Raw genomic sequence first — 21,626 nt, 5'->3', positions numbered from 1 at the left:
TTTTGGAATAAACTTTGGGGCAGGGACCAGAGACGGGGGGCGGGGTAGACAGGGAGTGAGAGAGAGAGGGAGGTGGTGCTGGACCCAATCTGCTGTTCCGGTCGGCAGACAAAGGACGAACTGCTCCAGCATCACCAGATCGATGACTTCCTCTGCGTCACGCTCCTCCGCCAGCAGCTACTTCCGACAGGCATCATGGAGCTGTTGGGCAAACGCAAACGCAGCTCAGCGTCAGCGAGCAGAAGTGTTGTCATTGCTTGTGGCTTTCGTTATGTCCTCATACACCAGGAGGTTCATGGCAGGCAGGTGTTGGGCCACGAGCTGGGCTTCCCCGGACAACAACGGAAGGAGGTAGGCTGCCCACTGATACTTCAGCCATTTCCATACCTCCGCCGTCTGCTCAAACAGTTCGAGGATTGTCTTCGGTTCATCCTGCAGGCCCATTTTCATAAGGTTGACCAGAGGCATGGAGATTGCTGGCTCCGTGGTCACGGTTGGGACTTCCCCCTAAAGTAGCACGCTCCGGAACGCCAGCCTGTCCTCGGAGAGCTCGGAGAATCACCTGGAAACATTGATCTTGCTCTTGACGTAGCTCAAGGAGGGCCTGGTGCATGCTGGCGAGGGATTGGATTACTTCGGCCAATGGCGAGGACTCCATGAAGCGTGGTTCAGGTAAGTTCAACTCTTTATTCACACACAATAATGACTCACAGTTAGCTTTCTTCAAACACACTAATGCGCCGCACTGCTGTGCATCACTCTCTCTCTCTCTCTCCCTGGGCTCTGGCGTGGGCTCCTCTTACCGCTCTTACCGGATTACTGCAAAAAGAAACAGCTGTTAGACCTAATTGTCACCCAGGGATGAATCCTTACCACTTCCCCTCTCCCTGGACGGACACTAAACCACGCCCTCGCCACAAAGTAATACAAGTATTTTATAATACAAGTACACATAATAATAAAATAAATAAAAATAGGGGTTTCAAAATCTTTTTTATTTATTATTTTTGCATAGCTTTACCATCTTATGATAATATGGCAGTTCTCTCAAAAATACATTAAAATTAGGTTTATTTTCAGACTATTTCATCTTTTGGATAAAGAATCTTACATAAATAGAAATAGAGGTTTGTTGCTTTTTATTAAAAAGGTTCTTAAGACTTTTGCATTGGCAAAAAACAAAAAAAACAAACAAAAACAAAAAAACATTAACTAACACAGGTTAATGAAAATTAAGTAATAATATTGCCTTATTCAGGAAACACGATCAGAACAAATTTGTGTGCAAATCGTTAATAAAACAATTATTGTGGAAATTGTCCCATTCATTTCAATGGGACAATTTACAAGCATGTATTTACACACAAATTTGTTTTGCTCATGTTTCATGAATAAGGCCCAATGAGTTTGCTCAGTCACTACACTGTATGTTAGCATTTCTGTAAGAGTTTATATGAATGCAAGCATTTCAATGTAAATTTTATAATCATAAAATATAGGAACAGTGCCTTCAATGCCTTGAGCATTGCTCTTTAGATTTAATTTATTTTGTATAGTTTGTTTGGAAAACTTTAGAAGAATATATGGTCAAGAAATATTCTATAAGGATTTATAAGTGTTTTGAGGCATAAATACAAGTATTTGTATATTGCCTTTTATTGAATACTGAATAAAAACTAGATAGAAGTTTGAAAAACTATCAATGAAAATTTATTCAATTTTCCTCATTTATGACACATGATCAGAACACACTTTTTAGTGTAAATTGTTAGTAAAACTATTCTTGCTTAAAAACAGAATGCATTTACACACAAGGTTCAGTGAGTTGTCTCAGTCATTACACTGCATGTTTTAGTTTGCATATATATGAGTATATATGGGTGCAAGCATTTCAATGCATATTTTATAAGCATAAAATATAATAGCGGTGCCTTCTATGCCTTGAATGTCGCAGAGACTGTAGCCTTGCTCATTAGTTTTAAATAATTTTGTATAGTTTGTGTGAAAAATGTTTAATACTGTATCATATCTACAGTATATGCTTGTATACATTTGAGTATAAGGTTAATAAATACTATTAGCATTTTTAAGGCATGATACAAGTATTTTTTTGGTTCCTTAATATCGAATAAAAACAAAACCAGATGAAAGTTTGGCAAAGTTTGACGCTTTTATTACAAAGATTTTTGTTAAGGTTTTTAAGTTGTTGTGTTCTGATGTTGTTCTAGCAAACTACTTCTCACTACTATTTTCTGCAGGTTCAGATACAACGGCGGGCCAGTCAAGTATAAATGCCTTTAGAATTTGGGGAGGTGTGCACTCAATCTGCGGCTTGAGTTTGACTCCTATTATGATTTTCTTATTTGTTTTGATTAGGGCCAAAAAAGAAGAAAAAAAAAAGACAAATGAAATCAACAAAATCACCAATTCTCCCAGTGATGGTCCGCAATAGGCGAGCCACAGATAAAATAATTTTCTAATTAATGCAAGTCTTAGGACCATTCATTAGCCTGGGTGTCTCTTGAATAATAAATTAGTCTGTCTACTACTAATTCACCCCCTGTCTCTGATTGGCACAGGTATTAATTATGCAATAAGGATCATATGAATGGATGTACTCTTGTCTCCTAAACGAACTACAAGGCACACACCCGAATGCCATTTCTGACCCCCTGGGCCTACCATGATGATGACTGCACAGCCGAGAATAACAAGGGCTGCTCCAGTGATATGGAATGGGTGCAGTTTGTCTGCTAGCTCAGTGGTTTTCAACCATCAGATATTTACTTGGAGAGTGGAGGGCCTTGGAGTCAAAAAGGTTGAGAGGCACTATCGAAGCTGATCAAAGAGAGTATTTACAATTGTCACCGTATGTGTTTTTACTGATTGGATAATTTTCCAATCATGAATAGACACTATTTAATTAACCTTCAAGACAGGAAGTGGTTTGAGACGCATACAAGATGTGCCTCGTGCCAATTGTAAATGCATCTGGTTGTTCAGGCCACATATGTAAATTTTACTCCTCCCAAATGGAACTATGTCAGCATCCGGAAGTTTGGAAGCCCAGAGTTAACAAAGAAAATGCATTATATAACAGCATGTTGCTTTTTGTAACGCAATCATCAAAGCAGTTTAGCTACCTCCTGTTTTTAAGTTCAGCAAAATTTCGCTGCCTGGCACTAGCGCCATCACAGAAGTGAATTTGTAAGTAGTGTGGGAATAGTACAACAGATTTATATGCATTTTGCAGAGACACATTTATGTTGCCAAGTGTAAATGGAATGTGCAATCCCCATCTGAAAGCAATCCGATTGATCAAGGCACATCAAATGAATAAGTGTCAACAGGCTGAAGGCTGACAGAAATACTGAACTGGATCTAGAGGGCCATTGTGAAGGGTGAGAACTGAACAGGACCCCACACAAATTACCCTCACGAAACCTCAGCTGGGTAAGTCAAAACATTCCAGCTAAATGCTACCATTGTTAAATATACATTTAATTGGCCTCCACAAATAGGGACTTCAAACGCAATCGGCCAGACACTGTTCCTCATGAAATAAGAGCCATGGGGGAACCGCGGGCATCTCCTTGGCACAGAGGGTGATTAAAAAATCACCTTATATAAAGACGTGCCCAATGAAATATTGTCACCCTGCTTTAGAAAGTGTGTGTGTGAGGCAGTCTCTGGTTTTACAAGAAGTATGCAAGTGGTGGTATTGTACTCACTGGGCACTCGGTTGATAGCCCGAAGAGGTCGAAGGACTCTGACTGTGCGGACTGCGGAGAAACTAACATTCTGTAGGTTGAGAGAATATTCCAGCATCCTGTAAACACATACAAAGAGACACAACTTTTAATGAAGTAATACATTTGATCAAAAAAGTATTTGGAAATTTTAGCCATTCTTAAAATGTATGACTCAATGAATGTCTTGAATAAGTGGCATTTATTGTAAAGAAATACAATAATCTTTTTTGTATTTTATTTGTATTTTTTTTATTTTTTTATTTTTTTGTAGGTGTCAAATTATAAAACAGTTGATAAAGGAAGTTGCTCCAAATTAAAAATAAGTACTGTAATTGGACACTTTCTGGTTGGCAAACATGTCTAAAGTTAATGTGGTTACTCTGCAAGAGCACCTGATTTGAGGAGAACTGGCTTCTTACATCCACTAAACATGACCTTGGGACCAGTTAGTTAAAAGTTACTTTAAAAATGGCTCAGAAAAGTTAAGTGAGTTCTGAGAAAAGGTTTAGCATCAGGTTTGATGTTTTGTATCTAATGCATTCAGAAATGTTCAAGTGTGACTTGAGTGTCCAAAAGTTTTCAAATACTTTTTGGGGCCACTGTATATAACATTTACAAATTCACTAATGAAGGTACATTGTCCCCTGCTTGCAGTGCATCTATTAATTAATCCATCATTGTAATTTTGTATTTATTTATTTTATATCACCTGAAGGCAAAAATGTATTTGATTGTTAAGTTGATGAATATCTTCCATATCCTTTACCCCACTATGGCAGTATAGAGTAAAACTGAAGCAATATTTTCAAATAAAGACTGACAGTCTAGACACATTAGTAGCATGTGTTGGGTCGATTGTCATCACCATAGATCAATCGAAAGTTATCAGGATTCATCAAACAATTACACTGAATTGTTTTCAATTAGGTCAAAGGGAGGTGGAATGAAGGTTAATGTAGAGCTTTCGCAAACAAACACATCCACAGCTGCTGTGCACATGTGAACTTTGGAGCGAAGCACATGAAAGAATTGCATGTTTTCTTAGAAAATAAAGTGTGTGTCTCTATGTGCCTGTGTGCTTGCAACCGTGTAATTACAGCCCAATAACGGTTTCTGGCCATACAACAACTTAAGATGAAACACACACACACACACACACACACACACACACACACACACAAATGCATTATTTTAATATTAACATATCTTAAACAAGGATACACGGCTGAAGTTTATAAGCATATGTGCATGTTAATGATGGTTCTACTGGTCATGTGACCCGTTCTGAATTATGCTGCGTGCTCTAGGGTGTTTCTCCATCTTCTCAAATATGGATTGAGTCAAGTCGGTGACGTGCAAATAGTGCGAGCCCCATTAGCCAAGCAGGGCAGCGAGGAAATGTGTTCTGACTTTGTTGCTCCTGAAATGTGCAGAAAAACTTTGAAGACTCTGATTGGGCTTGATGGAAACCAGCTGGTGACTGGACTACAAAAATAATAATGTGTGACTAAGATGTAGGAATGAACAAAACATGAAAATATCAAAAGATAGGGGAACACAGGAAGTTGAGATGTTAGAAGTGGATAGGAAGAAAGCCCTGCTGAAAAAAAAAAAAAAAGGCATTCAGAAATGTTCAAGTGTTACTTGAGTGTCCAAAAGTTTTCAAATACTTTTTGGGGCCACTGTATATAACATTTACAAATTCACTAATGAAGGTACATTGTCCCAGGGTGGGAGGGAGGTAGAGAAAGAGAAAGACATCAAATCTAAGGACAAAATGCCTGTAAAGAATGGGAGAGACAGTGTAACGTTGGTATCTAGGAGTGGAAAAGGAAGGGAGGGGATGCAGGAGTAGAATCTTTAAATCCTTTATAAACGCTGGAGTGAAACAAACGCTTGGCAATCAGCTAAGACCAGCAAACCATCTTAGGCTGGTTTAAGCTGTTTTTTTTTTTTGTTTGTTTGTTTGTTTTAAGCAAGGCAGGTGTCCTAGCCTGGCCAAGCTGATATCCACTTTAAAATACCTTTAAAACCATCCAAACAGACAAGACTAATCGGACTGGCCAGGCTGAGAGACTAGCTAACCACCTTAGTCTGGTTTAAGCTGATTTGTTTTTGTTTTTTTTTTGCAGAGAGGATGAATGAGATAGATGGAGAAACAGAGAGGAATAAAGATAGAGATTTAGGGTGGGAGGGAGGTAGAGAGAGAGAAAGACATCAAATCTAAGATCAAAATGCCTGTAAAGAATGGGAGAGACAGTGTAACGTTGGTATCTAGGAGTGGAAAAGGAAGGGAGGAGACGCAGGAGTAGAATCTTTAAATCCTTTATAAATGCTGGAGTGAAACAAACGCTGTAGTGGAACAACCGATAGAGCTAACTTCACAAAATAATAAAACAAGGAAACACTTTATCAATATAGCAATACACTTCATAAACTCAATGCAACACTTCAAGGACTGACAAATTACTGAACAAAACTAGAGGGTATTTATACACAAAACTAATGAGGGAATGGAAGGCAGGTGAGGCTGACAATGAACAGATGGAAATGATTAGGGCAGTGAATTCTGGGAAATGTAGTGCAGGGGAAAACTTCAAAATAAAAGTCCTTGAAGAACACGGAGACAGACTGTGACAGACAGGACATGCATGAGGACACTGAAAAAGTATCCTGGGTCAGTCTAAGCTGAATATGTGTAAATGTGATATCATCAACAGCCTCTTACATCTATCGAATACATGTACAAATCACTAATATGCACACAAACACACATAAACAGATATGGAAGTGTCTGGTTAGGGCTTTTGTCCATTCGGCACCTAGACATCATCTCTGTTATCTTTTTGTGCTTTGCACAGCTGTGGTAAAGGATGACACGCTGTCCCATAATCACTCTGCTTCTTGACAATAAAAGTCACACAATGAACAATGGCTGCATGCTGCATACATAATGCCAATTGGGAGGTCACTAATAATAGGAAAAGTATGAGCAAACCAAGTCATTCAGATTCAAAACAAGTCTGGCTTTTCACATCCATAAGAAATCAGCTCAATTTGATCTCCATGTGCACCCCAGAGAGCTAGCGTACAGCTATCAGCTGTTTGAACTGTTCCACTACAGCCCTTTAAGGACATGTACAATTGTATACATTATCAGCTGGTGTTTCAATGCATGGTCAATGCAAATTTAGCTAGCTTGTAAAAAAAAAAAAAGATGCAACTGAGTATCTGCAATATTTCAGTGTTATGCTTTTTCCTCTCTCTCTCTTTTTCTCTTTCTCCATCTCTTTCCTCTCTGTGTCCCTTGTGGTCTTCAAAGCAGCAATCCTGGCTACAGTTCAATCAGAGCTTTGTGTCTTTCGCCACCTGGCAGGTTAATGAGGCGAGTTTTAGTGGAGGTTCACTGCTATACAACTAGCTCTCCATTAAGACAGAGAAGGAAGATATCACCTAACAACACACACACACTTTGTCCAGAGACAGTGTAAAAGGAGGAGATGGACCACTAATAAAAAAATTGAAATAATAAAAATGAGTGAGAGAAAGCACAATGCTCAATATGGTGGCTGTAGGAATCAATGTCCCACCAATTGTGTTTTGTTGATAAAGGCATCACTTTTTCACTCTAAATTAAACAACAGCTGGACTAGCCTAAAAAAAAAAAGACTTCTTAACATGATTTGAGCTAAAGAAGCAAAATTCATTGCTTTCAGATTTAATAGCCAATTTGGGGTGGGATCCCTTAAAAAAAAATAGCCCTTAGCTTAAGTTATAGAACCATCAGTTGCTAATTGCTATTGCTAATCAGGAGTAGGTTGAGGAGTGGACATACTCATTCTAGAGAGTAGTTATTGGATACAATTTTGTATACAACTCTAACTAAGGACATGCAAGGCTGTTCATTTTGAATGTGCATATCAGCTAAAAGTTTTAGTCAGCGTTTAGGAGTGCACAACATATAGTTAGCTTCAAAGTTAGCAGACATGGACTGCAAGCCTCAAAACTTCAATTTTTATTTAAATATGTTGTCTGAGCTCACAAACAGAGACAGACAGAGAGGTGCTAATATCCCTAGTCCTCCTTGATCTTAGTGGTGCTTTCGACACCATAGATCATGGAATTCTGCTGGAGTGTTTAAGACGGTGCGCAGGGATTCAAGGAACTGCCCTTGAATGGTGTTCCTCCTATCTTAAAAAGAGATCTTTATCTGTCGAATTGGGAAATGTTTCCTCCTCCTTTGCACCCATTACCTGTGGGGTTCCTCAAGGCTTTATTCTGGGCCCAGTTTTATTTTCTTTACATATGCTTACTTTCGACCATATTTGTCAAAAACACAACATATCCTACTACTGTTATGCTGATGATATTCAGCTTTATCTCCCTCTAAAGCCAGGGGATAATTCTGCTTTACATTCACTTTTTCACTGTTTTAATGATATTAAAAATTGGATGGCAAGTAACTAAATGTCAAAAAACGAAGTGGTAGTGTTTGGCCCCCCTGACTCAACTAAATATATAATTAATCATCTAGGATCCCTTGCCTCTAATTTACACAAACAAGCAAGAAATCTTGGTGTGAATTTCTATTCTGATTTAAAGTTTGATAAGCATTTAATTCTGTGGTAAGAGGTGGCTTCTACCAACTAAGTGCCATTGCGAAATTGAAACCTTTTCTGTCTTTTAAGGATTTGGTGGTTGTTATACATGCTTTTATTTCTTCCAGACTGGATTACATTAACTCATTGTATTGTGGTATTTCTCATGCCTCATTGTCACATCTGCAGTTAGTTCAAAATGCTTCTGCTAGGCTTCTGACTGGAACTAGGAAGCATGCTAATATATCACCACTGTTGGCTTCTCTCCACTGGCTTCCAGTTAAATTCAGAATTCAATATAATTCAAATGTATTATTTGTTTTTAAGGGCTTGGCACCTCCTTACATTGCGGAACTCCTTCAGCAATATACTACTTCAAGACTTCTAAGGTCATCACAGAGTCTTCTTTTAATCATTCCTTAGGAGATCGTGCCTTCTCTCCCATTGTTGGGATAGTTTGCCTCCCCATATCAGATCCTGTACCACAGTTGATGTTTTTAAATCTCATTTGAAGACTTATCTCTTCTCTCTTGCTTTTGACTATGTCTAGTGTGTGTAACTACATTTATTTGCGTTGGATTAGTATTTATGTTCTCTGAATGAGCATGATTTATTTATGTTTCCTTTATGTAAAGCACTTTGGTCAACATGTGTTGCTTTTAAATGTGCAATAGAAATAAATGTGATTGATTGATTGATAATGACAAGTTAATTTCTCATTCTCAGACAAGTGTTTTTTAAAACAATATGTCAACGCCTAAGCAAAGGAGAGCCATCTCCTTTGACAAAGACAAATAATGTCATCCAAAGACAAATAATGTCTGAGAAAGAAAAGAGAGCAGCACCATGTTTCTCACCACTTTAATTAGCCATTAGGTCAGGTATTTATTCTTTCCTTCTTTTTATCGATCTGTCTTGCCCCTAGATCTTATATGTGGGTCATTCTACAAAACCAGAACTAACTTCTCCTTACTCTGTCAGTCTCAGCAATGTTGATGAAAACAAAATATCTGGGGGAAAAATGCTAGCATTCTCTCTCTCTCTCTCTCTCTCTCTCTCTCTCTCTCTACATATATATTAGTTGACATAATGCATTGTTAAATGTTAGAGCTGTCAGAATTAATGTGTTAACGGAGTCATTACACTGATGCACATGCCACAGCGCCAGAGCCCTACTACCAAGCTGAACCTACAAGTTAAGCATAAAATAGCATAACGCGGGAGGAACTGTCTAAACACACTAGTTGACCATTGACATCCTCTATCCTAAGATGATTGTTGGAGGTTCTTATCTCGAGAAATAAAAGAATCTCTGACAGCGCTTCCCTGTCAGTGATAAAATGATGAAGGAGCTCTTAACACTATTTGATGTACAAAACAAGCACAGATGGGACTTGTGATAGAAATCAAGTATTTTTCAGCCTTTGTAAGGCATGTTTTAATTACCACATAAGCACACCAAATCTTAACTATCACCAGAATGCAGAATGAGACGTTTTTCTTTTGCAAGCGCTTTTCATGGTGAGTTTCAGATCAGGAATCACTATGCATTTTGAATCACAGATTAGGGGTTCTGGCTTGCCATTTGAGTTTGGATCAAGCATGCAGAATCAGCATAATTTTTTTTTTTTTTAAAAATGCACAAAATAATGCAAATCACATTAAATATCTCTTAGTTTTCAACATCTTTGCTTCACAAACAGCATTTTTTCACACTATTTTAACAATATTGGTGCAATACTGATGCAACATTTTGATATTTCATATAGGGGTGTGCAGCAAAGTCATTATCTGTATTTGTATCTGTTCATATGACAAATTATCTGTATCTGTCTCTGTATTCTGATAGAACCAGGTGTGGGTGGGGATTAAATCAGAAGTGTGTCAAAACTAAATGAAATGCCCATTTATAAGTATTACTCTTACATTTATAGTTTCTATTAATATAATACACCTTGTATATGCCTTTTCATAATAATAGATTAATAATAATAATAATAATAATAATATAATTGTAATTACTATTATATTACTATTATTATTATAATTATTATTATACAATTATTATTTAATATATATATATATATATATATATATATATATATATATATATATATATTATCTTATACTTTGTTTCTTACAAGATGAAGATGAATGTGTAGGCTACATTAACTGTGGAATATGTTGTGGATTCTCCTGGTATTTCAGATATTAATATCTGGAATTTTCATATATATAATAACTGAATTTTCATTTGTCTGTGCATGTATAACAACATTATACTGGAGGCAAGAGGTGACAAGCAAAATGTGAAATGTCAATCACACATTTTGCAGTGAATAATAAATACAAATTCAAACATTAAAATAAATTAAAATAAAATCAATATAGTCTACGAAAGTCTACTGAGAATTTTTACGATAGGACACCTTTATTTTGTTTAATAATAATAATGCTAAATTTATATAGCAGTGTTCAAGAACACTTACCATTTTCAAATTTAGCACAGTTTAAAGAAGAAGAAGAAGAAGAAGAAAAAGGCGGAACATGTTTCAGTTTCTTCATTTTGCATGAGGAATATTCCTAATAGATGAATACTCTATGGAGCATTTAAACCTTTATGGAGCATTTTAACTTTTTTTGGAATAAAGTCTTAACCAGTTAATAACCTTAATCACTGATGTGGATATAAATGTGGTCAACTTTAAGAAACGGAAAGACGAGCTTCGACATTAAATCAATTCAGGTCAGGAATTTAACATCGTGCTCAGGTTTAGGCTATAAATAAATACATGAGAATCACATGTGAATCGTGTGATACATTAATATAGATATTTCAAGAAAAGTGGAAAGTGTATATGATGTCGTATCTTAGCTAATATTACACTTGATAAGCTCCAGACGTGCACAATTAACAGAGACCGCAATTGTTAAGAGTTAAGACTGTGGCCATCCTATCTGAAATCACACCATGCACATTTTCATTCATAAGGATTACACCTTAGAAATATTGGCTGTTTTTTATATTATTCGGATTAATCCGTTATTAGTTTTAAAGTCATTATTCGTGCCTTCCCAAATAAGGTATTTGGATTCAGGCACATCCCTAATTTCATTTCAAACTGCATGAAGTGTTCATTTGTGCACATGATAGCCCAGCACATTAACATTTATGAACATAAGCATGCTCAATAAACACATAAATCAAGTAAATTTGATTGTATGACACTGGTTTTCCATCCAAAACACACATATTTTAAACACAAAACCCTTTTTTTTTACACCCATAACTGCATGGATGATGCAATTAATTAAACAAAAGAACAGATAAATTAAACTCTGTGTCTCAGTTTGACCAACTTGACATACAAAAAGATCTTTTATAAGGCATCAAATATAACTCTGACTTGTTTGTTTTTTTTAACCCTCCTTAAACAACATATAAAAAGTTATTTAATCGTTACATAGACAAGAAAACGTTTCCTGTTACTCATGTAACCTCGGTTCCCTGAGATGAAGGGAACGAGACATTGCAATGAATGCTATGGGGAAATTCCTCTTCCACGACCTAGTTGAAGCCCTTGTATCATAACGGCAATCTTTTGATTGGCAATGATGTTTGAGCCTTTTAGGCGTGCATTTGCCCTATATAAGCGGGAACTCAAACATAATTTCTTCTGAGGGTCCAGAACGCATCCATTCCTCGATAGACTACTTCCTCGAAGTAGTAGTGCGGCCAAGTTTTTCAATGTCTTGTTCCCTTCATCTCAGGGAACCGAGGTTACATGAGTAACTGGAGAAGTTCCCTATCAATTCAGTTCACTTGGCATTGCAATGAACGCTATGGGGAACCATCACACCCCAATACGTAGCATCATACCTTAAGATGTACCAGGGTAGAAACTCTTAGAAGAATATGTATATGAGGTCACGGGCCCTTCGGGCGGGGACTTATATGTCTTCAAGGGTGTATGAAAATGAATAACCCCACATGATGAAAACCAGATGGAAAGTTAATCTTAATCTGAGGATCTATATGAGTCATATAATACACACAGAATAAATTAACCCCTTCATAACCAGAGGTAGGAAGGGAGGTTTTATTCTATTGGAAGTGCTTGTGACTTCTAGTGGGAGTAAATTGGATAGCGGCCTACACAGGTGGCTTTATTAAAATTATAACAGGCAGCCCGCCATTATAAGTAGCTCGGGCTCACCCGCTGGGTGATAGAAAAGTAAGCTCTCTAGACAGAGAGGACTCGCGAAGTGATGGACGCCACGTCTAGGTTATAAAACCTTGTGAACGTGTTCTCCGAAGACCATCCTGCTGCAAAGCATATATCCTGTATATGTATAGGGATATACCGTTTGTCCATGCCCATGAGGAAACCATGCCTCAAGTTGATTGCGCTTTTATGCCAATAGGGCATCTAAAGCCCTGTGACTCATAAGCTCGGGTGATTGCATCAACGATCCAGTGAGAGAGCCTCTGTTTTGAGATGGACATGCCTTTTGTGCATCCTCCATAACAAACAAAGAGCTGATCTGACAGTCTAAACTGGCAAGTGCGCTCCACATACATGTGCAATGCTCGCACGGGGCATAATAAATGCGCTAACTGCTCCTCATCCGAATTAGACAGTGGAGAAAAGTAAGCTTGTAGGCACACTGTCTGAGGCGTGGAAAGCACCTTAGGCACATAGCCTTTTTTGGATTTGATTGTGGCTTCTGAAAGCCCCAGACTGAATTCCTGACATGAACTGTCAACCGACAGCACCTGTATATCACCAACCAGAGGCCAGAGCCAACAGCAGTGCAGTCTTTAAAGAGAGTACACGCAACTCAACGGATACCAATGTTTCGAACGGGGGGCTCATGATGCCCTCAGCACCAGTCCCACGTTATAACTGCAGCAGGGCGAGGGGGGTTCAAGCGCTAACTTTATGATCAGATCATAGACGCCGCTCTAGCTTGCAAAATGGTGTTCATTACAGACTGAGCCAATTCCAGCTCATTAGTTGTGCTCCGTTCAGGGGCCATATGTGTAGGTTCCACAGCTCCGGCTGGGGATGCCAAATCGTGCCCAGCGCTTGAGAGAGCAGATCCCTCCTCAGCGGTATTTCCCATGGAGGGCTGCCTAATACCTCCTTCATTTCCCGAAACCATGGCTGGTTGGGCCATTTTGGCGCAACCAACAGAACCATTTCCTTGTCCTCTTGGACTTTGCTGATGACCAAGTGAAGGAGACGCACTGGGGGAAACATGTATTTGCCTTTCACTGGCCACATGTGGGCCAAGGCGTCCACTCCCAGCGGGGCTTGGGACATGGAGTGCCAAAGAGGGCAGTGGGCTGTTGACTTCCACTTTGTCAAACATTTCCCAAATCCTCAGAACCATCTGAGGATGAAGTCTCCAGTCCCCCACCATATGTCCCTGGAGTGACAGCATGTCCACTCCGCAGTTCAGATGGCCCAGAACATATGTCACATGCAGAGAGAGGAGTTGGCGTGCGCTCCACATGAGGAGGCATTGCGCCAGGCTCATCACTGGTAGCAATCGAGTGCCACACTGGTGATTTATGCACGCTACCACTGACATATTGTCTGACCGAATCAGAACATGATGATTCACTATGTCTGAAAGGGAAAGCTTTCATCGGTAAAAAGACGGCTAGCATTTCCAAGCAGTTAATGTGCCACGCCCGTTTCGCACTCTTGCAAGTGCGAAAGATGGGCGTCCATCGCACAGCGCACCCCAACCTGTGTTGGACGCATCCATGGTCACCACTTTTCACCTGAAAGCCTGACCCAGCATCACACCTTGCTGATAAAGATTTGGAGCTGTCTATGGTGCTAGAGCAGCCAGGCAGCGGTAAGCACGGTGGCACGCATGCACCCCGATGGTACATGGTGTTTGAGCCAGCACTGGAGATGTCTCATGTGTAAAAGGCCTAACGGTATGACGGCGGATGCTGCCACCATAAAACCCAGCATTTTCTGAAAAGACTTCAGTGGAAATGCTTTCCCCAGTTTGAACTGAGACAGACACTGGTGAATGGTCTGGATGTGCTCGCTCGTGAGGTGTGCACGCATGCTCATGGAGTCGAGTTGAACCCACAAAAAGGAGATTTGTTGGCTGGGAGAAAGTGTGCTCTTCGCCCAGTTGACAATGAGACCCAGGCTGTTCAAATGGCAAAGTATCAAGTCCCTGTGCTTGCAAAGCAAAGCTTCTGATTGGGCCAGTAATAGCCAATCATCAAAGTAATTCAGAATGTGCACACCGTTCATTTGTCATCCCCTCAAATGCGAATCTCAAGAAAAGCCTGTGGCGGTACAATTCGGATATGAAAGTACGCGTCCTTTAGATCTATTGACGCAAACCAGTCCTGTGGGCAGATGTGTGATAAGATCTGTTTCTGAGTTAACATATTTTACCAACGCACGATTCAAGCGTCTCAGATCTAGGATCGGCCGAAGCCCGCCATCTTTTTTCAGAATGAGAAAATTTCAGCTGTAAAACCCTTTGTGAGTTTGACAGTCTGAAACAATCTCTATCGCGTATTTCACGAGAAGACTGTGAATCTCTGACTGTAACAGTGGCGCGTCTCGTGATGGAACCATGGACGGTATAATGCAGTTGAATCGAGGCAGCCGGTGCGCAAATTGGAGCATATAGCCTTGCTCGATTGTTTTTTGCACCCAGTCTGACACACCACGAGAGCTCGCCACGCGTCTGCGTGGTGAGATAGCGGGTGCATCAGTTCACTCTTTATAAAAGACAGAGCGCCGCTCGCCATAGGGAAGTGGTTGAGCATAGTGTGTTGGGTGTGAGAAACGTGAAGAGAAATTGAGCCCTCTTTTTGAGAATGTGCGAGTGTCTCGTGCGATCGCAACAACCGCTTTTCTTTTTTCATTTATAATACATTCTTTATTTGTAAACAACACACATGAACAACATTTTGTATAATATTCCAGTCCCGGTGAACTTTAAAGCAGAACAGCATGTGAACTTTAAAGTGGAACAGCATGTGTGTCGAGTCGGGCTTTCTTTGAATCTGGGCCAAGAAGAACTGCGGGCTCCAGACTCCTCTTCACGGAGTTCCGCCGGTCAGGAACGTGCCTGCTGCCGGGGCAGAATTTTCAATTCGGCATGGGGATCGCGCTGAGGTGGGCGAGGCTTCCGTTTGTGCCACGGTTAACATGGTCTCACCGATGGCTCAGTGACGGCTCTTGGTGGCACTGAGGAGGCGGGATTGGGGTTTTTTTACTGGCCGCTGGCTCAAAGCAGAGCATGAGCGGGGTGGATGAGAGGGAACACTTTTCTTAGGCTTGCAACTGCTTTTGCGTCGCAATGAATCGTTCAGAAATGACTTCCACTTTGTTTCCGAAAAGGTCATCGGGGAAGACAGGTGTGTCAAGCAGGGCAGCTTTCTCAGCATCATGCATCTCTGTGAGCATTAAGCAGACATGCCGGTCCAAAACCACCAAATTCACAGAGGACCGGAGGTCATCACGTGCATAATGTACTGATGAAGACACTGCGTGGGAAGACCGAGGGGCTCGTGGGGCTTGTGCCGGCACGAGATCCTCCTCGAGTTCTTCCATCTCTACCTTGCAGCCCCACTGTGCTTCCTCATGTGGTCCATAGAGACTGAACACAGAGGAAGCAGTCGGGAGGGCACAGGAGGCAGAATCATCCCTCAGAATAAGGGTGACCCTAGAGTGGAGCGTTTTGAGACTCATATCCTTACAGTGAGGGCATTCTGTCCCCATGAGAGTTGCTTCGGTGTGGGTGTGGCCCAGGCAATGAACGCAGCTCTCATGTGTCGCTCACAGGAACATTTGCGATACGACATCTTTAAAAAGACGCGCTCACACAAGCGGCTCTTTTATGTGTTTTACATTACTTGGATGAAATTACATTATATTTATATTAAAAGGATACAGCTCCTGCCTGGATGCTGCAGGAAGCGGGTAGATGTATCGCTGAGCGAAGAACCCAATCCGGCGGCAAGGCTGAGAGACTTCTTCGCCAGAACACTAGAGGGGGCGGGTGAATCTTCGCTGCAGGCGCTGGACTCAGGCAAAGAACATCCTGATTCATCTGCAGGGAATCCCATCCACTGAAGGGTGTCCGTCGATGGTGAAGAGAGGGCTGATCCAGATGCATAGTCAAGACTAGACGATGTCGGTCTTTAAGGAAGAAGATTCTGAAGAAATTATGTTTGAGTGCCCGCTTATATTTAGGGCAAATGCACGCCTAAAGGGGCAGAGCTCAAACATCATTGCCAATCATAAGATTGCCGTTATGATACAAGGGCTTCAACTAAGTCATGGAAAAGGAATTTCCCCATAGCGTTCATTGCAATGTCAAGTGAACTGAATCGATAGGGAACTCACCAGAGCTCTTGTAAAATCAGTAATCAACTGATTTTTCTTCAGTGAAGAGATGGATTGATAAACTCAACAACCCACTAATACCCTTGATGTGAGAATTTGTACACTTAATTAAAGAAAACGTTACAAAACCAGCATTTTTTTCTGGAACTTAACTCTGAACTCTTAACTCAATAGGTTTCTCCGTCTGAAATGATGCAATCAATTTGCTCTGTATACCCCGGAGCGCCCTCTATAGAATAAATGTGGTACTACGTGAAATACTAACTTGTATATGTTATGTGCAATTCAAGGGGGTTACACTAAGATGGAAATAAATGAATTTTGACAAGTATATATAGTACCAAATTTCATCAATTTCTAAATCTGTGATTAATCATGATTAACTAAAAAAAAATTATGTGATTAAATTAAAAAATGTAATCGAATGACAACACTATTAAAAATACAAGAAGCTGTGTTCCCAGGTTAAGTGTGAACCCTATTACCATTATATTTCTCCACCTTTGATGTAAATTACTATTCCATAAAAACTGTGATAATGACCGAACAGCTCAAGGACAAATTTGCTTGTCCAGACTCCATTTGTATCACTTTATCTATATTTTTGTTTTGTTTGTCAGTAGGGTACACATTTAAAATGGCAACCCTACAACCAAAATATAGTAAACATATAATAATTTAAAAGGGGATATTTGTAGAAATATCAACATGCTCTTTCTAAAAAGCACCATAGTTCCATAACCATGAGGCTTGTTAGGTCAAATTTAACCTTTAAAACGGTCAGTCCTGTTACCTTTTTGAAGGCCTAATTACTGTATATCCAAAGATACTTTATAGTAATTTATAATTAAATTGCATTTAATATTAAAACTTATAAATGTACTGTAGCTTGGAACAGTACGGTTCATTAACACTTTAACTCATTATTTGTATTACACAGTATAATGTTTAAAATCTTTAAGGAAATTACTTTTAAAATATCTGGAAACTATAGAACGAATCTGCTTCATAACATGATTCATGTAAAGAATAATACTGTATGTCAACACTGACCCTTTCTGCAGTAGCATTGTCTCTTTACAGAATAATAATCATAATGGAAGCTAATGCAGACATATAACTTGAGTGGATGAAGAGGAAACCAGATTTGCTCCGTGAGCCTTAGCCAAAGAGCAGTCCTTAGATGAGTCGGGAAAAAAAAGAGAAAAAGAATGAGGGGAACCTTTAACTGGCTTTTTCATTGAGAAAATGTTTGAAATTCAGAGCCCTAGTCTCATCCCATTGAAAGGGTTTTTGGTCTGTACTGTGCATAACTTGTTTTAGCAGCAGTTCTGGACACAGTCTAAAAAACATCAATAGATCATAAGCAGAAGGCATTTGGGTCTGAATTTGGATTCAGTTTATGACTACAGTAAACGAGGACAGGATTTTGCTTAAAAAATGGTAACAGCAGGTGATATTTCAAAGGTTCCAGAAGTGTGATAAGTGATTTTTAAAAGTACAAACATTCCCTGTAGTCTCTCATTTAATATGTTCATAAAAAAAAATTATAAAATAATTAGCAAAATGCTGTTCAAAACCATTTTAGATGGAGTGTATGTCACACCGCAAGACGTCAATGTCTCAAAAGTATTTAATGTCAAGTACTTCATGCTTTTGTCCAAACAGAATTTATCATGCACAGGGAGTGCCGAAAGCCATCACATGAAGATTGAATTTTTCATACAAATTAAAAAAATTAAATGAGGATTTAAAGCTATTATTTCACCGAATCTGTTAACGCAATAGCCAATAAAAGCAAATAATTTTCATGTTTTTCTCTCTTTCTCTCACTGCAAGTGAATGGTTTTCATATGTGTGGAAGCTCCCAGCCATCTGCTAGTATCTGTGTATGGCTGTGTTAGCAATTCAAAACATCTCCATATACAAATATGAGATGAAAAACTTCTAAGATGAAAGCACTGGCTGCTGTCCAGTGTCATCAACAGCCTCCAGGCCAAATGGCATTCCTGAAGTCTTCTATACCTAAGCACGGAATCCTCATTCAAGCCCAGGGAGACTCCATTAGCACTGCCGATGTGGCAATAGTTGGGTCATGACCTGATCAGTAAGTTTCACTGCGGGTTAATTTAGATCAGAAATTAACAGAGGCTCAGGGCAAAAATACCACCAAAAGTGATTTAAAAAGCCCCAGATATCTAATCTATCTGACGATTGATATTTTATATTATATTAGGCTTAGGGTTTAGTGCCTCCCTGCTTCATTCATCAGATGTGCATTTGCAATGCAAATGTTTTCGCAAATTCTGTGAGTAGACATGCAATTGCTTTAATGGTCAGTGAAGACATATGTTAATGGCTTGCGATTAGCCACTGAGTCCCTGTGAATGATCCTGCCAATGAGCAAGCATATATTGCATATAACAAAGTTTACCGTGTTGTCAGCAGAGTGTTGGAGGCTGCACTTTAGGAACATTCACCAATCAAACGGAGTTCTGCTCTTTGCTCCCCAAAGTGAAAACGGAATTGTTGCAACTGTATTCAATTTTATTAAGTGTAATTTCTTTAATTGTCCTGCAGGTGTCTGCGTAAGTCTGTGTCCTACAGTAAGTCTGTAGCGATTTTTCAAGTACTTCAGTTATGACGCTTTTAAGGAAAAGCCTGTAATTCTAAGATGATTCATAAAATCTACTTAGGCTTAAGATGCTTTTGGTAAACGTGGCCCTGATCAAGAAAATGTGCCCCAAAGAAGGTTAAAATCCCCCTGAAAATTAAATCAAATGTTGTCCCTTATTAAAAATTGTTCAGGTTGTGAAGACTTCTAAAGAGGTTAGACTGAGCATGTTCTGGTGGCAGTTTCTTAGACACTGTAATTGTCAGCTTTTTGACATGAGTGATGGCAGTTATGTTGAAGGGCTTAGCTACTCTCAGAACTGTTGCCTTGACCACAGGAAACTGACAGCTGTCTACATGAAAAAGCATAAATGCCAGTTAAAACAACCCACAGGGAAAGTAAATTATCAAAAAAAAAATTTTTTTTTCCACCAGGGCGTCATCCGATTGCCAAAAGCCATTATGGGGTAGAAAGATCATTCTTATTCTAAAAGTGAAGTGAATCTTTAAAACCCACTGATGTATAATTTCTTTATTAATTTATTACATTTACATTCATTCATTTGGCAGACGCTTTTATCCAAAGTGACTTACAAAAGAGGAAAACATAAGCGAATCATCTTATTATTATTGTTATTATTATTGTTATTATTATTATTATTAGTAGTAGTAGTAGTAGTAGTAGTAGTAGTAGTAGTAGCAACAGTATAATTTTGATAGTTGAGTAATACATTAGTCAATCTTGGCTCTCAATTTTGCTTGAAGGGTTAACCTAAAAGTGAGTGGAGTTTGTGTGCTAGAAAAGAGGGTGAGTTGAGGGGTCTTTTAAGTAAAAGAACTGCAATGCTTTCAGTAAGCCTGCCAGAGCTTTCAGTCCCTTTCATCAGCCTGCAAATGTGAGACACTCAACTTCCAAAAAAAAGCCAATCGTAGAGAGAAGAGAAGAGAAGAGAAGAGAAGAGAAGAGAAGAGAAGAGAAGAGAAGAAAGCTGAGAAAACATCCCTTATCATTGAACAGATTTTATATCAAGCACTGAGCACCAGAACAGCCAGGCACAGGAACAGTTTTTTCCCTCAGGCCATCCACCTCATGAACAGTTAAAACTGCCCCCAAATACTTTCCTTTGGTCAATACAACCATGTGCAATATGTTTCCTACTTATATCCATATTTCATTTATATTCTTTAACATATCCTACCTCTTCTTCAATACATTATATCACATGCACAAAAATCTATATCTGTATATAAAATATTCTAACAACATTATTGCACTATTGTACATTTCTCTTTTTTTAATATGATATATCTTATTTTTTTATTTTATTTTTTTATTTTTTTATGTCACTATATGTATATATGTTTAAACATATATGTTTGTATGTATATACGTTGCATTCTCTTACACTGGAAGCTTCGGTCACCATGACAAATTCCTTGTGTGTGTAAGCATACTTGGCAATAAAGCTCATTCTGATTCTGATTAGTTGTACTTGTTTATGTATACCCCCTGTGTGTTAATGTTTATGTTCTGTAATATGTTATCAATGAAACAATAAAAAAAAGAAGTGGAAGAGGAAGTGGAAGAGAAAGAAGAAGTGGAAGAAATGAGAAGAAATGAAAAAGCAGAAGAGATGAGAAGTAGATGAAGAGGAAGAGAAAGAGGAAGGAAAAGAGGAAGAGAAGAGAAGAAGAGGAGGTGGAAGAGGACAAAGAAGCAGAAGAGAAAGAGGAAGAGATAAGGAAGTGGAAGAGGAAGTGGAAGGGGAAAATAAGAACTGAGAAGATGAGGAAGAGGAAGTGGAAGGGGAAGATAAGATCTGAGAAGATGAGGAAGAGGAAGTGGAAGAGAAATAGGAATAACTAGAGGAAGTGGATAAGGAAGAGGAAGAGGAAGAGAAGAGAAGAGAAGAGAAGAGAAGAGAAGAGAAGAGAAGAGAAGGGAAGGGAAGGGAAGTCAAAGAGGATGTGGAAGAGGGCAGAGAGAAAATGATTAAGACACCTAGGCCTGGCTTTGATTGTGAATCTACCAGTCTCAACATGAGGTATTTAACATTCAGCTTTTCATTAGAGGGGTTGATAAAAAATAAAAGTGTGAAAATACCCCATTATCCATTTTTCCAATGGATTAGAAACATTTAATAAAAAATAAAAGACACAATTTGTCTTGTCTCTATTTTCTGTCTAGGAAAAAGTTGGCACGTGAAGGACATAATCTTTTTGTGCAGCCCTTTAGTAATAGGAAACTGCATGCAGAGTAATGC

The 21,626-nt window shown here is 39.1% G+C and overlaps 1 protein-coding gene across 1 annotated transcript in view; it reads right to left on the bottom strand.

Annotated features, from left to right (window-relative positions):
* Positions 1-21,626, bottom strand: part of LOC127423073 (voltage-dependent T-type calcium channel subunit alpha-1G-like) — a 258,610-nt gene that overhangs the window by 195,305 nt on the left and 41,679 nt on the right. The window contains exon 3 of the mRNA XM_051667102.1: positions 3,732-3,829. Within this exon, the coding sequence (XP_051523062.1) occupies positions 3,732-3,829 (98 nt within the window). The remainder of the gene's footprint in view (positions 1-3,731; positions 3,830-21,626) is intronic.

The sequence above is a fragment of the Myxocyprinus asiaticus genome, chromosome 32 (assembly GCF_019703515.2).
Source record: "Myxocyprinus asiaticus isolate MX2 ecotype Aquarium Trade chromosome 32, UBuf_Myxa_2, whole genome shotgun sequence".
NCBI classification, from domain to species: Eukaryota; Metazoa; Chordata; class Actinopteri; order Cypriniformes; family Catostomidae; genus Myxocyprinus; species Myxocyprinus asiaticus.
Note: the sequence above shows the minus strand (reverse complement) of the source record. Positions and strands in the feature narration are given on the sequence as shown.